The sequence below is a fragment of the Bombyx mori genome, chromosome 19 (genome assembly GCF_030269925.1).
Source record: "Bombyx mori chromosome 19, ASM3026992v2".
NCBI classification, from domain to species: domain Eukaryota; kingdom Metazoa; phylum Arthropoda; class Insecta; order Lepidoptera; family Bombycidae; genus Bombyx; species Bombyx mori.
The window spans coordinates 10,304,811-10,324,536 of NC_085125.1; the positions used below are offsets into that span (position 1 = coordinate 10,304,811).

The 19,726-nt window shown below is 37.5% G+C and overlaps 2 protein-coding genes across 3 annotated transcripts; both read left to right on the forward strand.

Annotated features, from left to right (window-relative positions):
* The first annotated feature begins 5,320 nt into the window (after positions 1-5,320).
* LOC101738780 (uncharacterized) lies at positions 5,321-10,800 on the forward strand. Of its 2 annotated transcripts, none has more exons than XM_062674075.1 (3): positions 5,321-5,410; positions 7,121-7,264; positions 10,333-10,800. In XM_062674075.1, the coding sequence occupies exon 3, from the start codon at positions 10,348-10,350 to the stop codon at positions 10,696-10,698; it is 351 nt and encodes a 116-aa protein (XP_062530059.1). In that variant the 5' UTR covers positions 5,321-5,410; positions 7,121-7,264; positions 10,333-10,347; the 3' UTR covers positions 10,699-10,800. The 2 variants fall into 2 exon arrangements, with proteins under 2 accessions (XP_062530059.1, XP_004922424.1); XM_004922367.5 differs by lacking the exon at positions 5,321-5,410 and adding an exon at positions 6,007-6,123.
* A 1,456-nt stretch (positions 10,801-12,256) lies between these two features.
* Positions 12,257-16,203, forward strand: LOC119630015 (magnetosome-associated protein MamJ). Its single transcript, XM_038017830.2, has 2 exons — positions 12,257-15,325; positions 15,478-16,203. The coding sequence occupies exon 2, from the start codon at positions 15,484-15,486 to the stop codon at positions 16,141-16,143; it is 660 nt and encodes a 219-aa protein (XP_037873758.1). The 5' UTR covers positions 12,257-15,325; positions 15,478-15,483; the 3' UTR covers positions 16,144-16,203.
* The last annotated feature ends 3,523 nt before the right edge of the window (positions 16,204-19,726 follow it).

The window sequence follows — 19,726 nt, forward strand, 5'->3', positions numbered from 1 at the left end:
TCCGACCACCAGTTCCTACCCGCGCGGACTCACAAGAGGTCCTACTACCAGTTCCTACCCGCGTGGACTCAAAAGAGGTCCTACCACCAGTTAATAGTAATTAATCCTCTTTGGAGAACAAAAGAGTTCTCCATTTCAGGCCAAAGCCTCGATCGTCTTATCTGGACTGTGCTAGGGAAAAAAGCATATTTGGTGGTATGAAAAACTTGCAGAACACCGAATTGTCCAAAAAAAAACACCAGTAATGAGAATACATTTAGGTAAAGGCGAAACTGATAAGAAAACATAAGATAATTTAATACTAAAATGAAGCTAAAGATTTAGATCTCAGGGATTATGGTCGATTTTTTTTTTTTTGAGATATGAGTTCTATGGTCTCAGTAAAGTTACAGCGGCTGCGCCGCCCTTCAAACCGAAACGCATTACTGCTTCACGGCAGAAATAGGCAGGGTGGTGGTACCCACCCGCGCGGACTCACAACACGTCCTACCACCAGTAATAGTAATACCGCCAGTAATTGGGCGAACACTAGCCATCAACAATTGCCGAGTACAGTGCTACTGTATTGCAACGGCGACAGCTGAATTCAATTCGTTTTAACGCTAGTGATGGGTTTTTCATTTCCGTATGAATCAATTTTCTATCTTTTAAGGTTCAGGTAAGTTAGTTTAAAAAATATATATATGCAAACGATCAAGCTTTTTAGCTAACGTATTTTCATAACATTAGCAGTTTTATTGTCACTGCATACATTCTAACGCGCTAAAAATAAAAATTATTACATTCATTATTTTGCATCATTCATTCATTTCATTTAGTCTAATATTGTTCGATTAGAATTGCGTTACAAATAGAAATATGGCAAAAAAATCATTTTTTTACTCTTATTCATTATCTTAGTGTGATATGCATAATGTATGTAGGGGACTCGCATATATTTATTTATTTTATAATATCTATACGAATATATAAATATACAGCGGTTTTTACGGATGTTCCGTTATAACTACTGAACCATGCATCCGATTGACTTGAAACTTGGTATCCATGTAGAAAATACATGTACTTAATGGATAGGCTAATATTTATATGAGTACTAGCTGACCCAGCAAATGTTGTGTTGCCTTAAATAAGATTTCTAGGGAAATTCTAGTGTAGAAAAAAAACCTCATTCAACCACATAATACCATTATAACAAAAAAATAATATCCAAAATATAAAAAATAAATGTTTGGGGTGGACAATCACTTAGGGGTATGAAAAATAGATAGTAGCCGATTCTCAGACCTACTGAACATACTATTGATACACAAAAAAAACAAAAAAAACATGGCTGGCAAGGTACGATTGATACACAAATAAAACCAAAAAAACATGACTAAAAAATGTATAGTGAGTAAGACAGGAGACCGGCTTCGTCCTCATCCCTACTACGTGATGTTTGCTGGATGAGTGGTGACACCTGGCGGGGATAACTGATCGATTGACAGTTGATCAGTAGGCGACCGGCAAGGGCGGGAGATCAAATTGAATTTTAAAAAAAAATCATAATTAAAGGAACTTGAAATTATAAACCCTGAATAAGAATTTATCGTACTACAATTATAATATTTGAATGCCATCTTGCAACCTTATTGCGGATCTGTGCATAGAATAAAAAATAAAAATCGGGATGGAAAAATAGGGGTTGATCGTATAAGAGTGAAAATTGAGAGTAATATGATTTTTTTTATTTTAAGTCATGACAAATTAAAATAAAAATTCTTGCCAAAATAATTAAAGTTTATAATTAACAAATAAAAAATAGGGGTTGATCATAGAGGGATGAAAAATTGAGAGTAACATCAGATTTTTTATTTTAATTCATGAAAAAATAAAAATTAAAATCTTGCCAAAAAAATTAAAGTTTTTAATTACCAATAAAAAAAGGGGTTGGTCGTAGAGGGGTGAAAATTTCAGAGTAATATTTTTTTTTAATTCTAAATCATGACAAAATAAATACAAAATTCTTGCAAAAAAAATTTAAGTTTTTAATTAGCAAATAAAAAATAAGGATTGATCGTAGAGGAGTGAAAATATAAGGTTGTATGTATTGTATGTTTGTATGCTGTATCATCAAAAACGAAAAAATGTTGTCTAAAAAATAAAAATAAAATTTAGGAGTGGACCACCCTTAACATTTAGGGGGATGAAAAATAGATGTTGTTCGATTCTCAACCCTGACCGATAGACACGCTAAGATTCACGAAAATCGGTCGAGCCGTCTCGGAGGAGTTCAATCCCGCACACCATGACACGCGAATTTTATATATTAGATTTCCCTAACAATAATCACAATAAATAATCAATATATTAATACGTGAACCAAAAACTTTGTATCCCTTTTTACGAAAATTGCGTGGACGGAGGAGTATGAAATTTCCACACTTATAGACAATATAGAGAAGAAGTGCACAATGCTAATATTTTTTTAAAATAATGCATAAAAGGTACATTAAATCAATAAAGAAAACATTACACACACTACATAGCATGTATTTAACGCACACACGCATGCATACTATTTATTGTCAAACTTTTGTTCTTGACGTCTGTTGTCAAATTGAGATTAAATATTCTTTGTCTTTGTTAATGTTTTTTATAATGTAGTCTTGGCGAAATTTGTGATTATAGAAGTATAAAATACAATCATAATAGTGTACAAACTTACAATTCCAATTAATTATTGTCGAATGTCGACTACTGCGGGACCTCTAGTAATGTTGAATTTAAATACCCAGCGAAGTGGACGAGTACGGCCAGTTTTATTATAATTACACTACACAACAATACATACATACATGCTTTATTTTCACCCACATGTATCTTACTGTCGTTCTAGCAGGATCACATTTTCACTTTCTTTGGACATGTGTCGTGACGGGGTGACGACGCAGTGGAGCGCCTTGTGCTGTAATGGCGTTATTGAGAGTAGGTACATGACCGCGCGTCTGTACACCGTTATGGTAGACCGACCAAATAAAGGCAGTTCTAAACAATCCCGTCAACAAGTGCACAAGAAAGGCCGCGGTATGCGAAGAATGGAACCCCACTGAGTTTCTCGCCGGATCTTCTCAGTGGTTCGCGTTTCCGATCCGATGGTAGATTTTGCGAAGCACTGCTCTTGCTAGGGCCAGTGTTAGCAACACCTCCGGTTTGTGCCCCGTGAGCTCACCTACATGCTAGGGTAACGCTGATATAGCCTCTCAAGGCAATCACCATAGGTATGAAAAAAGGCATAGTTACGTTTTATGAAATGCACCACCGCCGGAACTAATGATCACGACCACTCTGCCTCTTGGCAGATCATGTAAACGACCAAGAAAAAGAATCTAACTCTTCCAAAGTAAAAAATTGAAGGTATTTCTATCTTTATATTATAATTGCCTTGAGGAAGTGGGATTAAGAATAAGACGCTCGTTTACTCCTAACAAACGATATCATCTAGCATCTGTCCAAATCATTGTTTACCTCAATACCGATGTTAAGTACATTTTGACACTAAACTTCGTACTATCACTTCGTCATACGTTATTAGTACTATGCCGTCTTATCCGAGTTTCAATAACAACTCGATTGGATAAAGAACGCACGAACGGACAGTTGATAAAATTACTAGCAAATAAAGTAATCAATAATTTTGAGTATTTAGATAAGGCTTGATATATTAGAATAGTCATCAACATGAAGTCAGTGCCTATTGGATTCATAACAAAAATATTGAAATAAATCAATACATAGATAAGGAAAATAAGGGACTGTATTTCACAGAATTTTTTTTCTTCATTTTTCTCAAAGTAAATGTCTATTTTTTCAACGAGTTGATTTTAATTAAATGCCATTTGGAAGGCCAGAGAGTTCTCCATTTAAGCTTCGATCGTCCTCATTAGAGCGTGTTCCGAGAGAAACTGTGATGGCCGGTATCTCGTATATCTCCAACAAGGCGCAAAAAATACCAACCCAATATTTTTATAATTCACATTTATCTACCTTTTAAACCTTCTCTGGACTTCCACAAATAATTCAAGACCATAATTAGCCAAATCGGTCCAGCCGTTCTCAATTTTTAGCGAGACTAACGAACAGCAATTCATTTATATAGGTATATATACTCATATAGATTAAGATTATTGCCCATCACATAAGGGTAACCAGAACCTTCCAGTCTAAGTAAAAAAGCAGATATGGGTAAAAAATATTAATTACTCGTCAAAATCGGCTCGCCATGCTGATCGATCTTTGATTTGACTTTCATCCGATCGTTACCAAACTTCACATCATTGCTCGCTAAGCGAATGTGAAGATTTTCTGAATATTGCACCTTTCTTTTTGGAGTTTACTCCTTTAGAATCGATTTACATATATAGGCCCGGGGTATGAAAATTATGGGGACCAAAATCGTACTAGCATGTCACACGAAATGCGTTATGCGCCTGATTGGCTCCTGATTGCGTGATGCGTGCGCGCGCCAATCAGGAGCCAACGCGCGGCCGCGTTATCGCAGGTGACGCCGGGCTGCTGCGCCGGCAGTCCGCCACAAAGCCTCGTACTGATCGCGCGTTTCTCTCATTATTGTATTTTCATATATTTGTTAGTCGTTTGTTTTGTGTCTCGTTAATTTGTTAATAATCTGTAGTGTATCGTGTTGTCGTAATATAGAACTATTTCTCGTATTGTTTCGTTTAATTTTTTATATCCAGTAAACTCCAGTCGTGCGTCGGAGCGGACACACACACTTTTTTTTCCTATCTAATCGTTGGTAATTTATTCGGTTAATTTTTTCGGTTCGTTGGTCTATTAGTTAGTAAATCACGGATGCCTGGTTTCAAACCTCGATTTGGTTAATTTATTCAATAAATAAAAATCTTATGTACCTACTTTGATTACTTGTAATACAGAAGAAAGATCTAATTTGGGGATGTTGAAATAAAACCTTAGGAAAGTTCATTACTATGATACTAGTTTACCGCCCATAGTTTCATCCGCGTAGATTATACTTTATACCGTTTAGGCAAAGACCCGTGCTTAGTAGTGGGTAGAAATCCCGAGTTGAAACGATTTACATCTTGTGTTTCGTTAAAATCAGTCCAGTGATTTGGGCGTGAAAACGTAAGAGACAGACAGACAAAAATTCTTATTTATAATATTAGTGGATTGATTATTTAATTAGTAGCAATGTACGAATTTAAATCACATTCATGATTGATACTGATAAGTTCACATTCATAGAAATTAAAATAATTTCACATGAGGCTTATCGTCGCATAATTTCAATTAATTACATTTTTATTTTTACATCGATCAATTTTTCCCTACTTATAACAAGAGCATCTAGATTTGAAAAAAATCCTATAGTTTGATACAAAGGAAGGTAAGGATTTCGTTAAGGCTGGTTAAGGATTACGAATGTGGTTTCAACTAAAAACAATTCCTGGAGACGAATGATGCAATGGTAGTACGAAGATTGTAGAACATTTAAAATGATTTCTTGGCGTAAGGTACGATTTAGTCTTAAGGTAGCTAAATTACCCACTTCTCTCAGTCAAGTCAGTCTTTATTACTGTGCCACAAGCGGGCTTAAGAAGTCTGGGCAACTTCGATGAAGAGAAAGACCATAATAATCAAGCTTAGTCTTAATAAGAAAGTGATGCTAAGAGGCCTCATTATTGCGCATTTAAATATATGCATGTCTTCTTCCACAAGTCCCGCATCAAAAGAATAGAGGCCCCAATATGTCTAATGGTTATATATTATATGTACCAGATAAAGTAAGAGCTAACACGATACACAGGCATGTGACAAAATATTATCTAGTTTCTCAAGATAAGCTAAACGAGTCCGGTTTGGTCCAAAATTACATGTTGCAACATCTACACAATAATATTCAGATAAGATAAAAGATTGTGGGAACTTTTGATTGTCATCGATAGTTCCGAGGGAGATGCATCATTTTTATCATGTTATTGTTTAAAATTCTTATCGTCCTATGACACACAAATGACCTCTGAAATCGTAGGACATTACTTTTTTTAGGAAGAAAGGTTTACTGGTGGCCCGAAGGCCTTTCCAGTTTCACCAGGACAGGTAGGTGGGCGAGCAAAGACTCAGCCAGTAGGAATGAACATTACTGCTTCAAAAACCATTGTATTAGATATTAATTGTTTTTTTAAATAAATCATTCGTATTTACATTTACAATAATGAAAATGTTGACATTCAAAGAGTGTTTTGTTTTGTTTGGTCTTTTTTGACATATGTACATACCTCGTTTGGAGCCAGTACCTTTAGAGATATTTGGTATTTATTTTTGCCTATTGTATTTTTATTTTTATTTATTATGTTTTGGTTGGTAGGTATCGTTAGAAACATGGTACACCTACTTACATTAGATAACTGATACCTCACGATTTAGAATAACTTTTTGTTTTAAATGTTCTTTTTAATTGGTGATATTTTGAGAAAAAAAGGGCTTATTGTTTTAATTTTTTTATTGATAGCATTTATTAATTATTAACAGCTGTCAATTTTTCTTTGTCTCCACCTTATCAATCATCAATAGCTATTAAATAACTTAATAAAAACTCTTTCATATACAACTAAGAGACAACGATAATTAACCATTTTGTTTTTGCTCATATACATAATGTTCTTATCAATAGTTCTCCATAAATACTATGATAATACGAAATGTATATTGTTTTATATACATATTTCCATTTTTATATTTAATAATTACGTAAGAATAATTCGTAAAATTTAACGATTAAGTTTTAATTATATATTTTTGTAACCGATTACTTAAGGAAGGCATCGATCATCGAATTATCAGAAAGTAAATAATTACTGAATTCCGAATAGGTCGGGTTCCGTTGGCGAGTCATTTCACACGACCTAATCTTATCAAGTCATTGAAACGTTGACAATTTTTTTTCCTGCAAAATGCATTACGCACTACAAAATTTTGTATAAGATATTGATAAATATGTTATGTGAAATTTTATCAGGCTGTTTGCATTGTGCGAATTTTACCGCAAATGTTTGTGAAGCATCGTGTATTTCTGATAATAGTTTGTCGTTTTTAGGGCATTCTGACACATAGAGCCCAAGCGCGCTATCTCGATGTGATTTGATTGTGTGATTTATAAATAGGAAGGGCAGGTGGGGAGTGTCATCAGTACACTGGAGCGGATCTCAGGATCAAGTTTGAATTTTACGCCGACATAACTGTAAGTATAACTTGTTTTTAACTATTTCTCCATTACGAAACAAGCGTACTATGTAAATAATAAATTGATTAATAGATTTATGGTATGCGTAAAGCTGTAGATATGTTATCTAAATATTTATTATTTCTTATACAATTATTGTTGTGGTATAAAATTTTATCTATAGCTACTCGGATACGTTTTTTTTTATTTTTTTTATTAATCGATAAACGCACAATTTACGTTGAAAGTTGTTCGCGTGATGTTCTAACGATAGTTATTTTATCTTCCTTTTAGTATAGTTAAATTTTCAATAATGAAATATTGTGTCTCAGGGAATACTAGAAGAAGTTACACTAATAATTAACATATAGTAATTTACTTGCCTTGTTCAGCTGAGCATGAGTATACAGTTTTTTATATTGCATGGTGAAAACGAGTTTACAGCTTACCCTCTCTTAATTGGTTGGTGGAGCCCTATAGGCATCACAGCGTTAATGCCGCCACCCGCTTTGAGGTATGAGGTCCAAATCTCATACTCAATTATACAGTATAACGTTACTGTCTCAACCCAGAACGCATTATAGCTTCGTAGCAGAAACAGATATTTTCATAATCGGGTCCATGATTGTCGTTGATGACATATCATTATTCATAATTCTTTTTTTTTTACTTAGATGGATGGACTAGTTCAAAGCCCACCTGGTGTTAAGTGGTTGCTGGAGCCCGTAGACATCTACAATGTAAATGCCACCATCCACCATGAGTTATGAGTTATAAGGTCTCAGAATAGTTACAACGGCTGCCCCAACCTTCAAATAGGCAGCGTGATGGTGCCTACCCGTGCGGACTCACAAAAGGTCCTACCACCAGTAATTACGCAAATTATAATTTTGCGGGTTTGATTTTATTATATGATGTCACTCAATAGAGAAGTCAATCGTGACATTTGTCAAGTACGTATTTCATCAGAAAAATTGGTACCCACCCGAATACACCGGACGTATTATCATTTAGACCACGAAAACTTCAAAATTTTTCAAATTGATCATCATATATTGTATTAGGATTTGGTTAGGGTAATGTATTCTATAACACTAGCTGTGCTCACGATATTGTATTGTTTAATTAATTACCTATTTTTTCCCTCCTATCTGAGGTTATAGCCTGGGGGATTTTGCCGGCTTAACCGGGCGAGTAATTAAGCTCACTGGGGTCTAACCTTAGGATATAAGCATCAGCTTGGAAGTATACTTTAATTTTTAAACATGCAATATAATCATAGCACGATTCAGAAAATATGTGACGTCATCTATTGAGTACTAAAGTAAACCTGCATAGTTTCTTAACACTTTAATTAAATAGCTTAAAATTAATTGATAATTTAGGTACCGTTGAATTCTCTAAGATGTAAAGTAAAGCTAAAGATCGAAATCTATCCTTGCACTGGTTATACCTACCTCTATTATTTCATTTATATAATTCTATCCAAACGTAGGATTAGTTTGTTCAACATAATGAATAAAGAAAGTATTTATATATAAATTGATATTAAATAATAAGAATTAAAGAAAAAAAATTCAAGAAAAATAAAACAAAAATTACAGAGAAGAACTAAGCTGCTTAACGGCGATTTTGTCTGTTAGTTTCGACTGTGTGTATTTTTTTGTATGTTAATCGATATTCGGAGCGACTTTGAAAATATTATAAAATTTTGTTGTTGTTCAAAAAGCATTTATTCTACTCCCGAGGTGGCCCCATTGTTAAATTTAATAGTTATGAATGTCAAGATTTATTGGCCAGTGTGTTTTTTATTTTTTATTGCTTTGGTCGGTGGACGAGCTCACGGCCCACCTGTTCTTAAGTGGTTACCGGAGCCCACAGACATCTACAACGTAAATGGCGAAATCCGCCTTGAGATATGAGGTATAAGGTCTCAGAATAGTTACAACGGCTGTCCCACCCTTAAAACCGAAACGCATTACTGCTTTACGGCAGAAATAGGCAGGGCGGTGGTACCTACCCGTGCGGACTCACAAGAGGTCCTACCACCAGTAATTACGCAAATTATAATTTTAGTGGGTCTGATTTTTATTACACGATGTTATTCCTTCACCGTGAAAGTCAATCGTGAACATTTTTTAAGTACGTATTTCATTGGAAAAATTGGTACCCCCCAGCGGGATTCGAACACCGGTGCATCGCTCAACACGAATGCACTGGACGTCCTTTAGGCCACGACGACTTCAAACTTACTTATACATAAAATAAATAAATAATTATGTGACAATTTCACAAAGCGTTCACTAGCCGAATATCCTATACGATCGCGTTTTACGCATAAAAAAAAGATAAGGTAGGCAGACAAAGCTTACCGCTCATCACGCCGAATGCGTCAATGTTCACGATGAATCATATAATATTGTCACAGTCTCGATAGCATTTGTAAAACAGTTATCCCATCCATACAAAGGATTGTTCCATGCATGAATTAACCGTGGTACTCATCCTTCTAATCACTCAACACGACCTAACATTAACATCTAAGAAATTATAAATTAGTTATTGGATAATTAAATAGTAAAACGTTTTGTTTTGTTTTTTTTTGTTTGTTTTTTTCGCTAAAAGTAATGCACCTACCATAGGTGGTGTAGAGACCACCCTTGGTTGACCGGTAGAGAATGCCTCAGGCATTAAGTCCGCCATTGTACCTTTGTGCATGAAGTTGAATAAATAAATAAGTGGAATACCCTTACTGTACGATGAATGGAATCTCTAGCACTTATTTAAGGTTTTTTTCTAAAGTTAATTGCATTAATGGGAGTACCGTTTGCCAGATTGTAAAAACGTTTTATTTGAAACGTAAAAAGCTAGAAATATATTTTTAATACAAACATAGACAATAGTTACCACAATATAGAGTTGTCCAAGAATAATAACACCTTAATCCTGTGGTACCACGAATACTATAAAGCACATCAAAACATAAAAAATAAGGTAATGACATTTAAAAAAAAACGCTAGATTAAACCGCAAAAGTCATTTTATTTTTCCCGATCAATTTGTTTAAATTTATTTTCGTCTTTCAGATCACAAACAGAATCATGTCTGTCCCAACAGTAACGGTAAGGGAATTGTCTGACGCGATCAACGACAACACCGTCAACGCGACCCCTAAAAAGGTCTTGGAAGGTATCCTCAACGACTACATGGACCTTCAGTACGCCAAGGAGACGCCGTACACCACAGGCAAGCAGGTCCTTCCCACCGGCACGACTATTGATGACGTAGACAAGTCCATCTCTGACGACAGCGTCGAGAAGAAGTTCAACGATCTCTTTGTGAAAATTTCCGAGACGGAAAAGAGCGGTGACCATTCACCCCAATCAAAGAATGACGGAACATGGGATTCAAAACTTTCTCCCGTCTTAGTTTTAGTTAGACCTAATCTGTAAGCTATTTAAATTAGAACTAATTGTTTTTTTTTTGTTTCAGCATTTTTCTTACTTATATGTATCGCTTTTAATTTATTTAATAAAACAATAGGTTAACTGTCATATGTGACGTTTATTTTTACTTTTTTCATTCTAAACCTTGTATAACTACTTTTAATATACCTACTTTGAAGTTCGGGTCCTCTGATTTCGAAGCGTGTTTAACACGTTGCACGTATGCACTTTTGGCCTTATTTGGCATCATTCGATATTTCTATATAGTAAAAATATAAATGTATACGTGCATAAAATTAAATGCTTATTAAAACAGTGAAAGGCCTGAATTGTGTTGTGTTATGTGGTTACCGGAGCGTAGAATAAAATAGAAGTCGAAAGCCGCTATCCCTTTGGAAATATCACGTCGTCATCTCGACTGTATTATATAACGGCTGTCCCACTTTTTCCACCGTAACGTATGATTTGAAGTTGTCGTGGTCTAAAAGATAAGATGCCCGTTGTATTCGTATTGAGCGATGCGACTGTGCTTGTTGCCGATTTTTCTAATGAAATATATACTTAATAAATATTTACGACTGACTTCCACGGTGAAGGAATAGCATCGTGTAATAAAAATCAAACCCGCAAAATTACTATTTGCGTAATTAATGGCCTTATGAACACGCACGGGTAGATACCATCATTTCGTCAATTTCTGCCGTGAAGCAGTAATGGTTTTCGGATTAAAGGGTGGGGCAGCCGTTGGTACTGTAAAACTGAGACTTAGAATTCATGTCTCAGGATGATTGGCGGCGTTTACTTTGTTGATTTCTATGGGCTCCGGTAACCATTTAAAATCAGTTGGGCCGTTAGATCAGTCAAATATATAAGCCATAAAAAAAATTCGGCACAGAAATAGGCAGGATAGTGGTACTTTTTTTATTTTTTTTATTTGGTTGGACGAGCTCACAGCCCACCTGGTGTTAAGTGGTTACTGGAGCCCATAGACATCCACAACGTTAATGCGCCACCCACCTTGAGATATGAGTTCTAAGGTCTCAGTATAGTTACAACAGCTGCCCCACCCTTCAAACCGAAACGCATTACTGCTTCACGGCAGAAATAGGCAGGGTGGTGGTACCCACCCGTGCGGACTCACAAGAGGTCCTACCACCAGATAGTGGTATTTACCCATGTGGGCTAACAATAGGCTCTACTCGCACGTAAATATCAGTTTGCAATTGCAGTACACCGGGGAATAATATTTAGGGATCTCTGCTGCTCATCAAAAACCCTCACGGGAAGAGTTGGGTTCATGATAGTCTAGGCTGGATTACATAACCGAAATGTTGATGATTATCATATAATGACAATCACATTTCTCTGATATTTGGATCAAGGCAGCTTAAGCTTTAATCACTTATCGTAAATTTATTATAGTATAATAAATTAAATAGTGTTCTTTTGGTTTTTGTACAGTTCAATCACGAAAAATATTATGGTAGTACCTTACATTCATACAGTACATTGTTTTCTATAAGTTTTGGAAATAGCTCAGAATATAATAACATTAAGACGTTTTTTTTTATTTTATGACAATACCTAGTTCAGCCATAAGTTCTGTTACAGATGAAAATGCATTTTTGAAATGAAGTAATGTAATATTATTAAAGTTTATACCTACATATTTATTAAAGTAACAGAAAAAATAAAAAAAAACTATTCGAAATTCGACCTTTGGCTTTTATACAGGCCTTTAATCTTTTTGGCCACGAATCTATGATATGGATTTACGCACTGTTTCCAAGAAAAAAAAGAAAAGTATTTATGTCACAGTATTTATGGCCAGACTGGTTAGTTATATTTTTTCATAGGAGTTTCACATTCTCATAGAGTACCAACGGTTGATTTATTTAAATATATACATAGAATACACAGATTATAAATAACATTTTATGTATGATTTCGAGTTATCGTATTGTCAATTTTGACTTCCGGTGTGAGCTAGTAATAATCTTCCATGCCATTAGAAATGATAATCGCTGACACGTCATTTCTAAATTAGTTTGAAAAGTCGTATTTCCGAGAGGTTGAAAAATCAAACTTAAAACAGACAATTCTGCTATTTATCCAAAAGTGTGAGTTTGTGATCGCCTTTTGCGGTTTGCCATTTCTACAAAATCACACAAAACAAATCTATCTCTGCTATATTCGGATCCAACGATCGTTTCATAACATATATCTATACTATTTGCCTAATCATATTTAAATTAGCATTCTGTACGTTGACTTTAAACGAGATGTCCTTCGAAATATTTGTTATTCCTGTTACAGCTTGAGAACGATATGTTTATATTTAACAAGCGGCCCGCTCTGGCTCCGCTCGGGTCTTTAACAAAAATTTCAACGATATTTGACATTGTTTTTTTTTCTTTAAATAAAAGAACACTTATTGCGGCATAACTATAATAGTTAAACGTATGCTGTCGCGCCATTTTTTGTAAATTAATTTGTTCTACAAAGTCGTACTACATTATTTTATTCTATCATCAATAGTTTTCACAGGGCACGCGATGTAAATAATATTTTAGGTTAGTTTTTACACCTTGGGTTACATTATTGAAGTTTTAGTAAGGATCCCTAATTTTTTTCAAAAAAGATTATAGCCTATGTCGCTCGGGAATAGTGTAGCTTCCAAACAGTGAAAGAATATTTCAAATCGTTTCAGTAGTTTCGGAGCCTATTCAATACAAACAAACAAATAAATCTTTCAAAGCCAATCAGTATTGTCTTCTCCGTTGGTTGACAACTGATTTTTTTGGTAGCTCTAACTAGTTTTAGTGTTATTACATATATACTTTTTAATAACTCGTTTTATTTAATGTCAGCAACCTGCACCAGACAAAAGGTGAGGCGTTCTCCACGAGTCATCGAGTCATCAAACACCGGGTAAGCTGCCTCGACGGTGCGTAGACCCCATGTGGGGTTAGCCAACCGCCTTGACCACGACTCGGGCACGGACCGTCGAGAATGGGCCTTCCGCGCCCGCAGCTCACTTTAGGGGAGATGCGCCATGCTCAAAGCACGAAGCTCGTTGCGACACCGTTAACCGGCAGCGAGCGACTACGCCTACAGCTCCCATAGCGGCGTCCCAGCCAACATACATGCCGCCTCGAAGGAGACGCTGGGATATCCACGAATGACTCTGATAGCAAGGGTGCGCTGCGGTCGGTGCAGGAATTGAGCCATTGCGGCCCGGTTGCGCGGCTTAGCTCATACAGGCGCACCGTGCAGGGCCATCGATCGCACCACCCACGCGTAGAGGCGGCGCACAACCTGATTCGGCTCCCCAATATTCAGGAGCAGCCGGCTCAAAGAACCGGCCGTCCTCATCAATCGGGGGACTAGCTCCGCAAAGTGAGCACGAAAAACCCACCGGCTGTCGAACACAAGGCCGTGGTACCTCAACTGCACCCTGACCTCTATCCGAACGCGTCCAACCACGATATAGACGTTGACAGGTGGCGCTCTCCGGAGTCCGTGAAACCATAAGGTCTCGAATTTACTGAGCACCATGTCGAGGCCTAGTCTCTTTATCCTCCCGACGACGAGGCCCACTCCCGCTATGTCGAGACGAACAGGCTCTCTATAATCATCCTCCCGGGCCACGACCAACATGTCGTCCGCGTAGCAAATATCGCGGAGGCCCGGGAGAAGAGCGCCCCTCAGCACCCAGTCGTACCCGATATTCCACAAGAGGGGGCCGAGAACCAACTCCTGCGGAACACCACACACAAGCAGAAAACGGTGAAGGATTCCACCGTACCCGGTACATTCGACCGACCTGGCCTCTAAATAGGAGCTAGCCAGCTGGCGGAGGTAGAGAGGCACTCCATGCCTCTTCAGTGCCTATCACGGACCAGGGTAGGGTGTTAAATGCATTGGCGATGTCAAGAGACACCAGCAGGGCCACCCCTCCCCATGAGACAGCCTCGTTGAGGAAGCCCGCATGCGAAGTATCGCATCCACGGTCAAACGACCCTCTCGGAAGCTGACCCGCTCCGCCGACGGGTTTGTTTTGTTGCCAGCTTAGTTTTTAATATACTTACTGTAAAAATAGTAGGTTAATAATGAGGTATTTAGTATGTTTGAGTGTAACGGTCTATGTTTTTTCTACGAGTCACTTCTGAAAGAAAATACGCCTTTTTTTGCTTAAATGGGTAGACGAGCTCACAGTCCATCTGATGTTAAGTGGTTACTGCAGCCACAACGGCTACCCCGCTCTTCAAACCGAAACGCATTACTGCTTCACGGCAGAAATAGGCGGGGTGGTGGTACCTACCCGTGCGGACCAATAAGAGGTCCTACCACCAGTAATAAACAAATACCTACTATACAAATCATCAAAACAAACTTATCGGTCGTCAAATCTACATTTCTCTTAAGGATTAAATTTTTAATGCTATCAGTGACTATAACAATAAGGAAGCTTTACTGCCTTTATCGTTAACAGTCAATAAATTATAAGAAATTTATAGCGGAATTAACTATGTATGTCTAGCAGTTTTCGTCTAATCTTTATGGATTTACAAATATCATCGGAATCTTATTTCAAGCGTTAGAACGTTTCGCGATTTCGTATAGAACGGAGGTAAGTAATTTAAAAATTAAAAAAAAAAACATTCAAAGATAACATAGCTTTATACTTTATGTAACTGTCACATCCATAAAGTCGTCCATTGACGTCTTGTGGGAGTTTTTTTATTATTATTGTTCTCTTTAGGTTTTTATTAATTTTTATAGGCAAACATGAAATTTTTTATATTGGCTTTATTCGTGGCGGCGGCTACCACTGCCCCCCTCGATGGCAACACGGGTGCATTTGAAGTTATCGTGAACGGTGTTCCCGAAGGCGAAGCTTTGGAGATTGGTCACATTGTTGGCATCAAACTTAAGGAGCACGTGGACAATCAATTGGTAGCCAACAGCGACCCCCTTCACCCATTCACCGCCGCCAGTCTCGCCGAAGCTGCAGCTGCCGCCGCCGAAGAAGCTGGTCTTGAACCTATTAATCCCGGAGAGCCTGAGCCTATCGTTATCCCTGAGCCTGTGTTACCTGTGAGACCCCCGCACCCAGACCCCATCGTTCTTCCTGAACCTGTTTTCCCGGTGGAACCATCTGAACCTGTCGTCCCCGTAGAACCATCTGAACCTGTTATCCCCGTGGAACCTGAGCCCATCGATAATCCTTCGGTAGATCCGGTTGTACCGGAACCAGTGTTGCCAGTTGAGGAGCTGCCCCTTCCTGCGCCTCAAGTTCCCAATGGCGAGATTTTCAACGATGGAGTAGTACAGGTTACTCTCAATGCTCCCGAAGACGCTGGTGTTTTCGCCACCGTTCAGACCTGGTTCAATCTGTTCGTCAACTATTTCAGTGGCGGAGTTCAAACCTCGCAGCAAATCGTATAAGCTAAGGATTAACTGATATGATGATACCTTTCTAAGTATATTAAACATTTTTCTAATTCAGATTTGATTTTTTATTACACACATAAAATATAGTTTTGAATTGATAGAATTGAAACGGTACCGTAGACTTTTCTGCTGCTTAGATGGGAGGACGAGCTCACGGCCCGCTTGGTGTTAAGTGGTTACCGGAGCCCATAGACGGCAATAATGTAATAGCTACTATTCACCTTGAAAGGTGAGTTCTAGGTCAAAGTTTTAAAGTACAACGGTTGGGAATCCACCCTTCAAACCGAAAAGCATTACTGATTCATGGCAGAAATAGGCAGTGTGGTGCGTACGGACTCACAATAAGTGCTACCAAAGAATGTTCATGACATCTTCTATCTTCTATATATATATATAAAATTTGCGTAATTACTGGCGGTAGGACCTCTTGTGACTCCGCACGGGTAGGTACCACCACTCTGCCTTTTTCTACCATGAAGCAGTAATTCGTTTCGGTTTGAAGGGTGGGGCAGCCGTTATAACTATACTGAGACCTTAGAACTTATATCTCAAGGTGGGTGGCGCATTTATGTTGTAGATGTCTATAGGCTCCAGCAACCACGTAACACCAGGTGGGCTGTGAGCTCGTTCAACCATCTAAGCAATAAAAAAAAGAAAAACTACCGCAGCTCAAATTATTATCATCCTCATCGATGCGGAACAATACTTATTATTACCAGTTTTCTTACCTATTCACTTATTTACCAACAGCTTTGTTTCTTTCTTTAAGTACTGGTATTAGGGCATATAACAAGCTTGTACGGTTAAGTAGTAATCATATGTAAGTAATCCTCAAAGTAATCACGTTTATAATAGAAGAGAAGAACAATAGGTTTGCTCTCACATTCCAAACAGAGGAGCAATATTCATTCCGTATTTTGATCCAGACACATCAAATAGCCAAAAACTTGAAAAGCCGTTAATAGAATACGTAGAATATAAGTTTATATGTGTGCCCGAAATAGCACAGCCATATATCAAAAACCAAATTTACTTTGCAATTAACATTTTTAACCTCGACGTATCAAATTGTATTATTAACTTTACTTGAAATACATTTTTTTGCATAAGGCAAACATAGATCAATCTACTTGGAGCTGGTATTGAATACTGAAAATGAGTGTTGAGGCGTGTCAGTCGGAGAAGTCTTCCAAAACCAACGTACACCTAAGACGCAAACCCAGTTATGTGTGCTTAGTGCGAGTTTTTAACGTTCCCGATAGCGTAAAAGTTAACTCAATTTTGTATGCAGTTGGAACAGCGCCCCTAGCGGCAAACGTAGGCAAACGATCCCATTGCATACAAAAATGAGCTATCTTTTACGCTATCGAGAATCGTCATGATAATCGCCTTATCGTTGCCGCCGCTGACTACTCCCCGAATCCTGATCACGCAGGAACCAGTCACCGTCGACGCCCTAGACACGTCCTTACGGATCCATCAGATCCAATAACCTTTGCACTAGACGCCTTCAGCTCTAACACTAGGAGCAGGCTTAGGGACTCCGGTAACCGTACTCGTCGAACTCGACAAAGAGTTCGACGTGCAACCTAACCCATGAATCAGCTCGCTGAGTTTCTCGCCGGATCTTCTCAGCGGGTCGCGATAGTAATCCTTCAATCATAAAAAAAAGGAATCGAGAACTTAAAAAAATTTGCACTAAGCACACTGTACCTTCCTCATCTGCAATCTGAAGATCCTGCATCAGCTGCTATGTTAGCATATTCCAGTTCTCAATGGTTCGTTGTCTTTGTATGCTTTGCCATTAGTGTCATAACAGCGTGTTTCGTACCACTTATAAGTGGGTCTAGCATAAGTAATTTATGTTTATAGTTTAAAGAGGCCAGCAACATGATAAACTATTAAACGGTTTGAACAACTTGTGTGGTTGTAGGGTTGCCAGATGCGGACAAATTCGAGGACTGTAACGGTTTTGTTATGCGTAAAAACTACATACATTTATTTCTTAACGCGAAATATCAAGACCGTGAATTATCCGATTACCACATTACTAAAATTTTACGAATATAGATTTTCTTATTCTATTTATAAGGACAGGGCAGGAGTTTCGATTGAAAGGATTTTTACAATGAATATCTATTGTATAACAATATGTTTGATATCGTCGTGGCCTAAAGGATAAGACGGTTTTCGAATCCCGCAGGCGGGCAGCAATTTTTCTAATGAAATACGTACTTATCAAATATTCACGATTGACTTCCACGGCGAAAGAATAGAATTACACTACGTGTAGTAAAAATCAAACCCGCAAAATTATAATTTTGTAATTACTGGTGGTAGGACGTTTTGAGAGTCCGCACGGTTAGGTACCACCACCCTGCTTATTTCTGTCGTGAAGCAGTAATGCGTTTCGGTTTGAAGGGTGGGGCAGCCATTGTACTGTAAAAACGGAGACCTTAGAACATATATCTCAAGGAGGGTGGCGGCATTTACGTTGTAGATGTCTATGGGCTCCGGTAACCACTTAATACCGGGTGGGCTGTGAGCACGTCCATCCATATCTTCTATCTTCTTCTTCTATACTTATATATAAAAATGAATTGGTGTTCGTTAGTCTCGCTAAAACTCGGGAACGGCTGAACCGATTTGGCTAATTTTGGTCTTGAATTATTTGTGGAAGTCCAGAGAAGGTTTAAAAGGTAAATAAATATAAAAATACTGGGAATTAAGTAATGATAACAATTTTGTTTTTCCTTTGCTGTGTCCCCCGTCGGATGGATTCCTTTTGTTTGTTTTAAGTTTATTTTATACAAAAGTTAAGGTCTTTTATATATCGATTGAGGCACTACGAAGTCTGCCGGGTCAGCTAGTATGCAATAAAAAAAATACAGTAGTATTAAACTAAAGTAAATACTACGTTTTTAATTATAGCAAACTTAAAGAGGCTTGAAAGTGTATTGTAAATGTCGGGTTTGCCATTGGAAACATCGTTTAGCACATACTCAAACAAGTAGCCGTAACTTAGGTCGTTAGGAAGGATCCGCTTCTCAGTTTGCAGTGTACACACTAAGCACACACGGCGTTCCGCAAACATTTTTAATGCTGTATTTAAATCTGAATTTCAGGGAAACACTCTCGGAATGTCGGTTTTGTTAGCTTGTAACTTTGATATTTTTTTCAAATCTTTAGAAAGTATTAAGAGAGATAACGGATGTTTTAGAAAAATATAGTTTATTGTAATGCTACTAAGTGGTTTTTTCATCTGGAAGTTGTTCAAATGCGCTTAAGTAGTGAAGTGATTTCAAGATGGGGGGGGGGGGGTCATTAAAATTGTTGATATCTAGACCCTGGCTAAGACATACCGTTGAAGTTGTCAACACAACTAAGCCTAAAATATATATTTAGAGGACAGTAGAATATAATATGATTTATTTTACAACAACATAGAATAAAAACAAAAATATAAAACATTAAATACACAAAGAAAAATTGGTCATGCAGTATGTTTTCTCCCTGTACAAACAAAAAACTAAAAACCTCTTTAATATTGTTTTTGTGCCGTAGATTTGTTAACTGG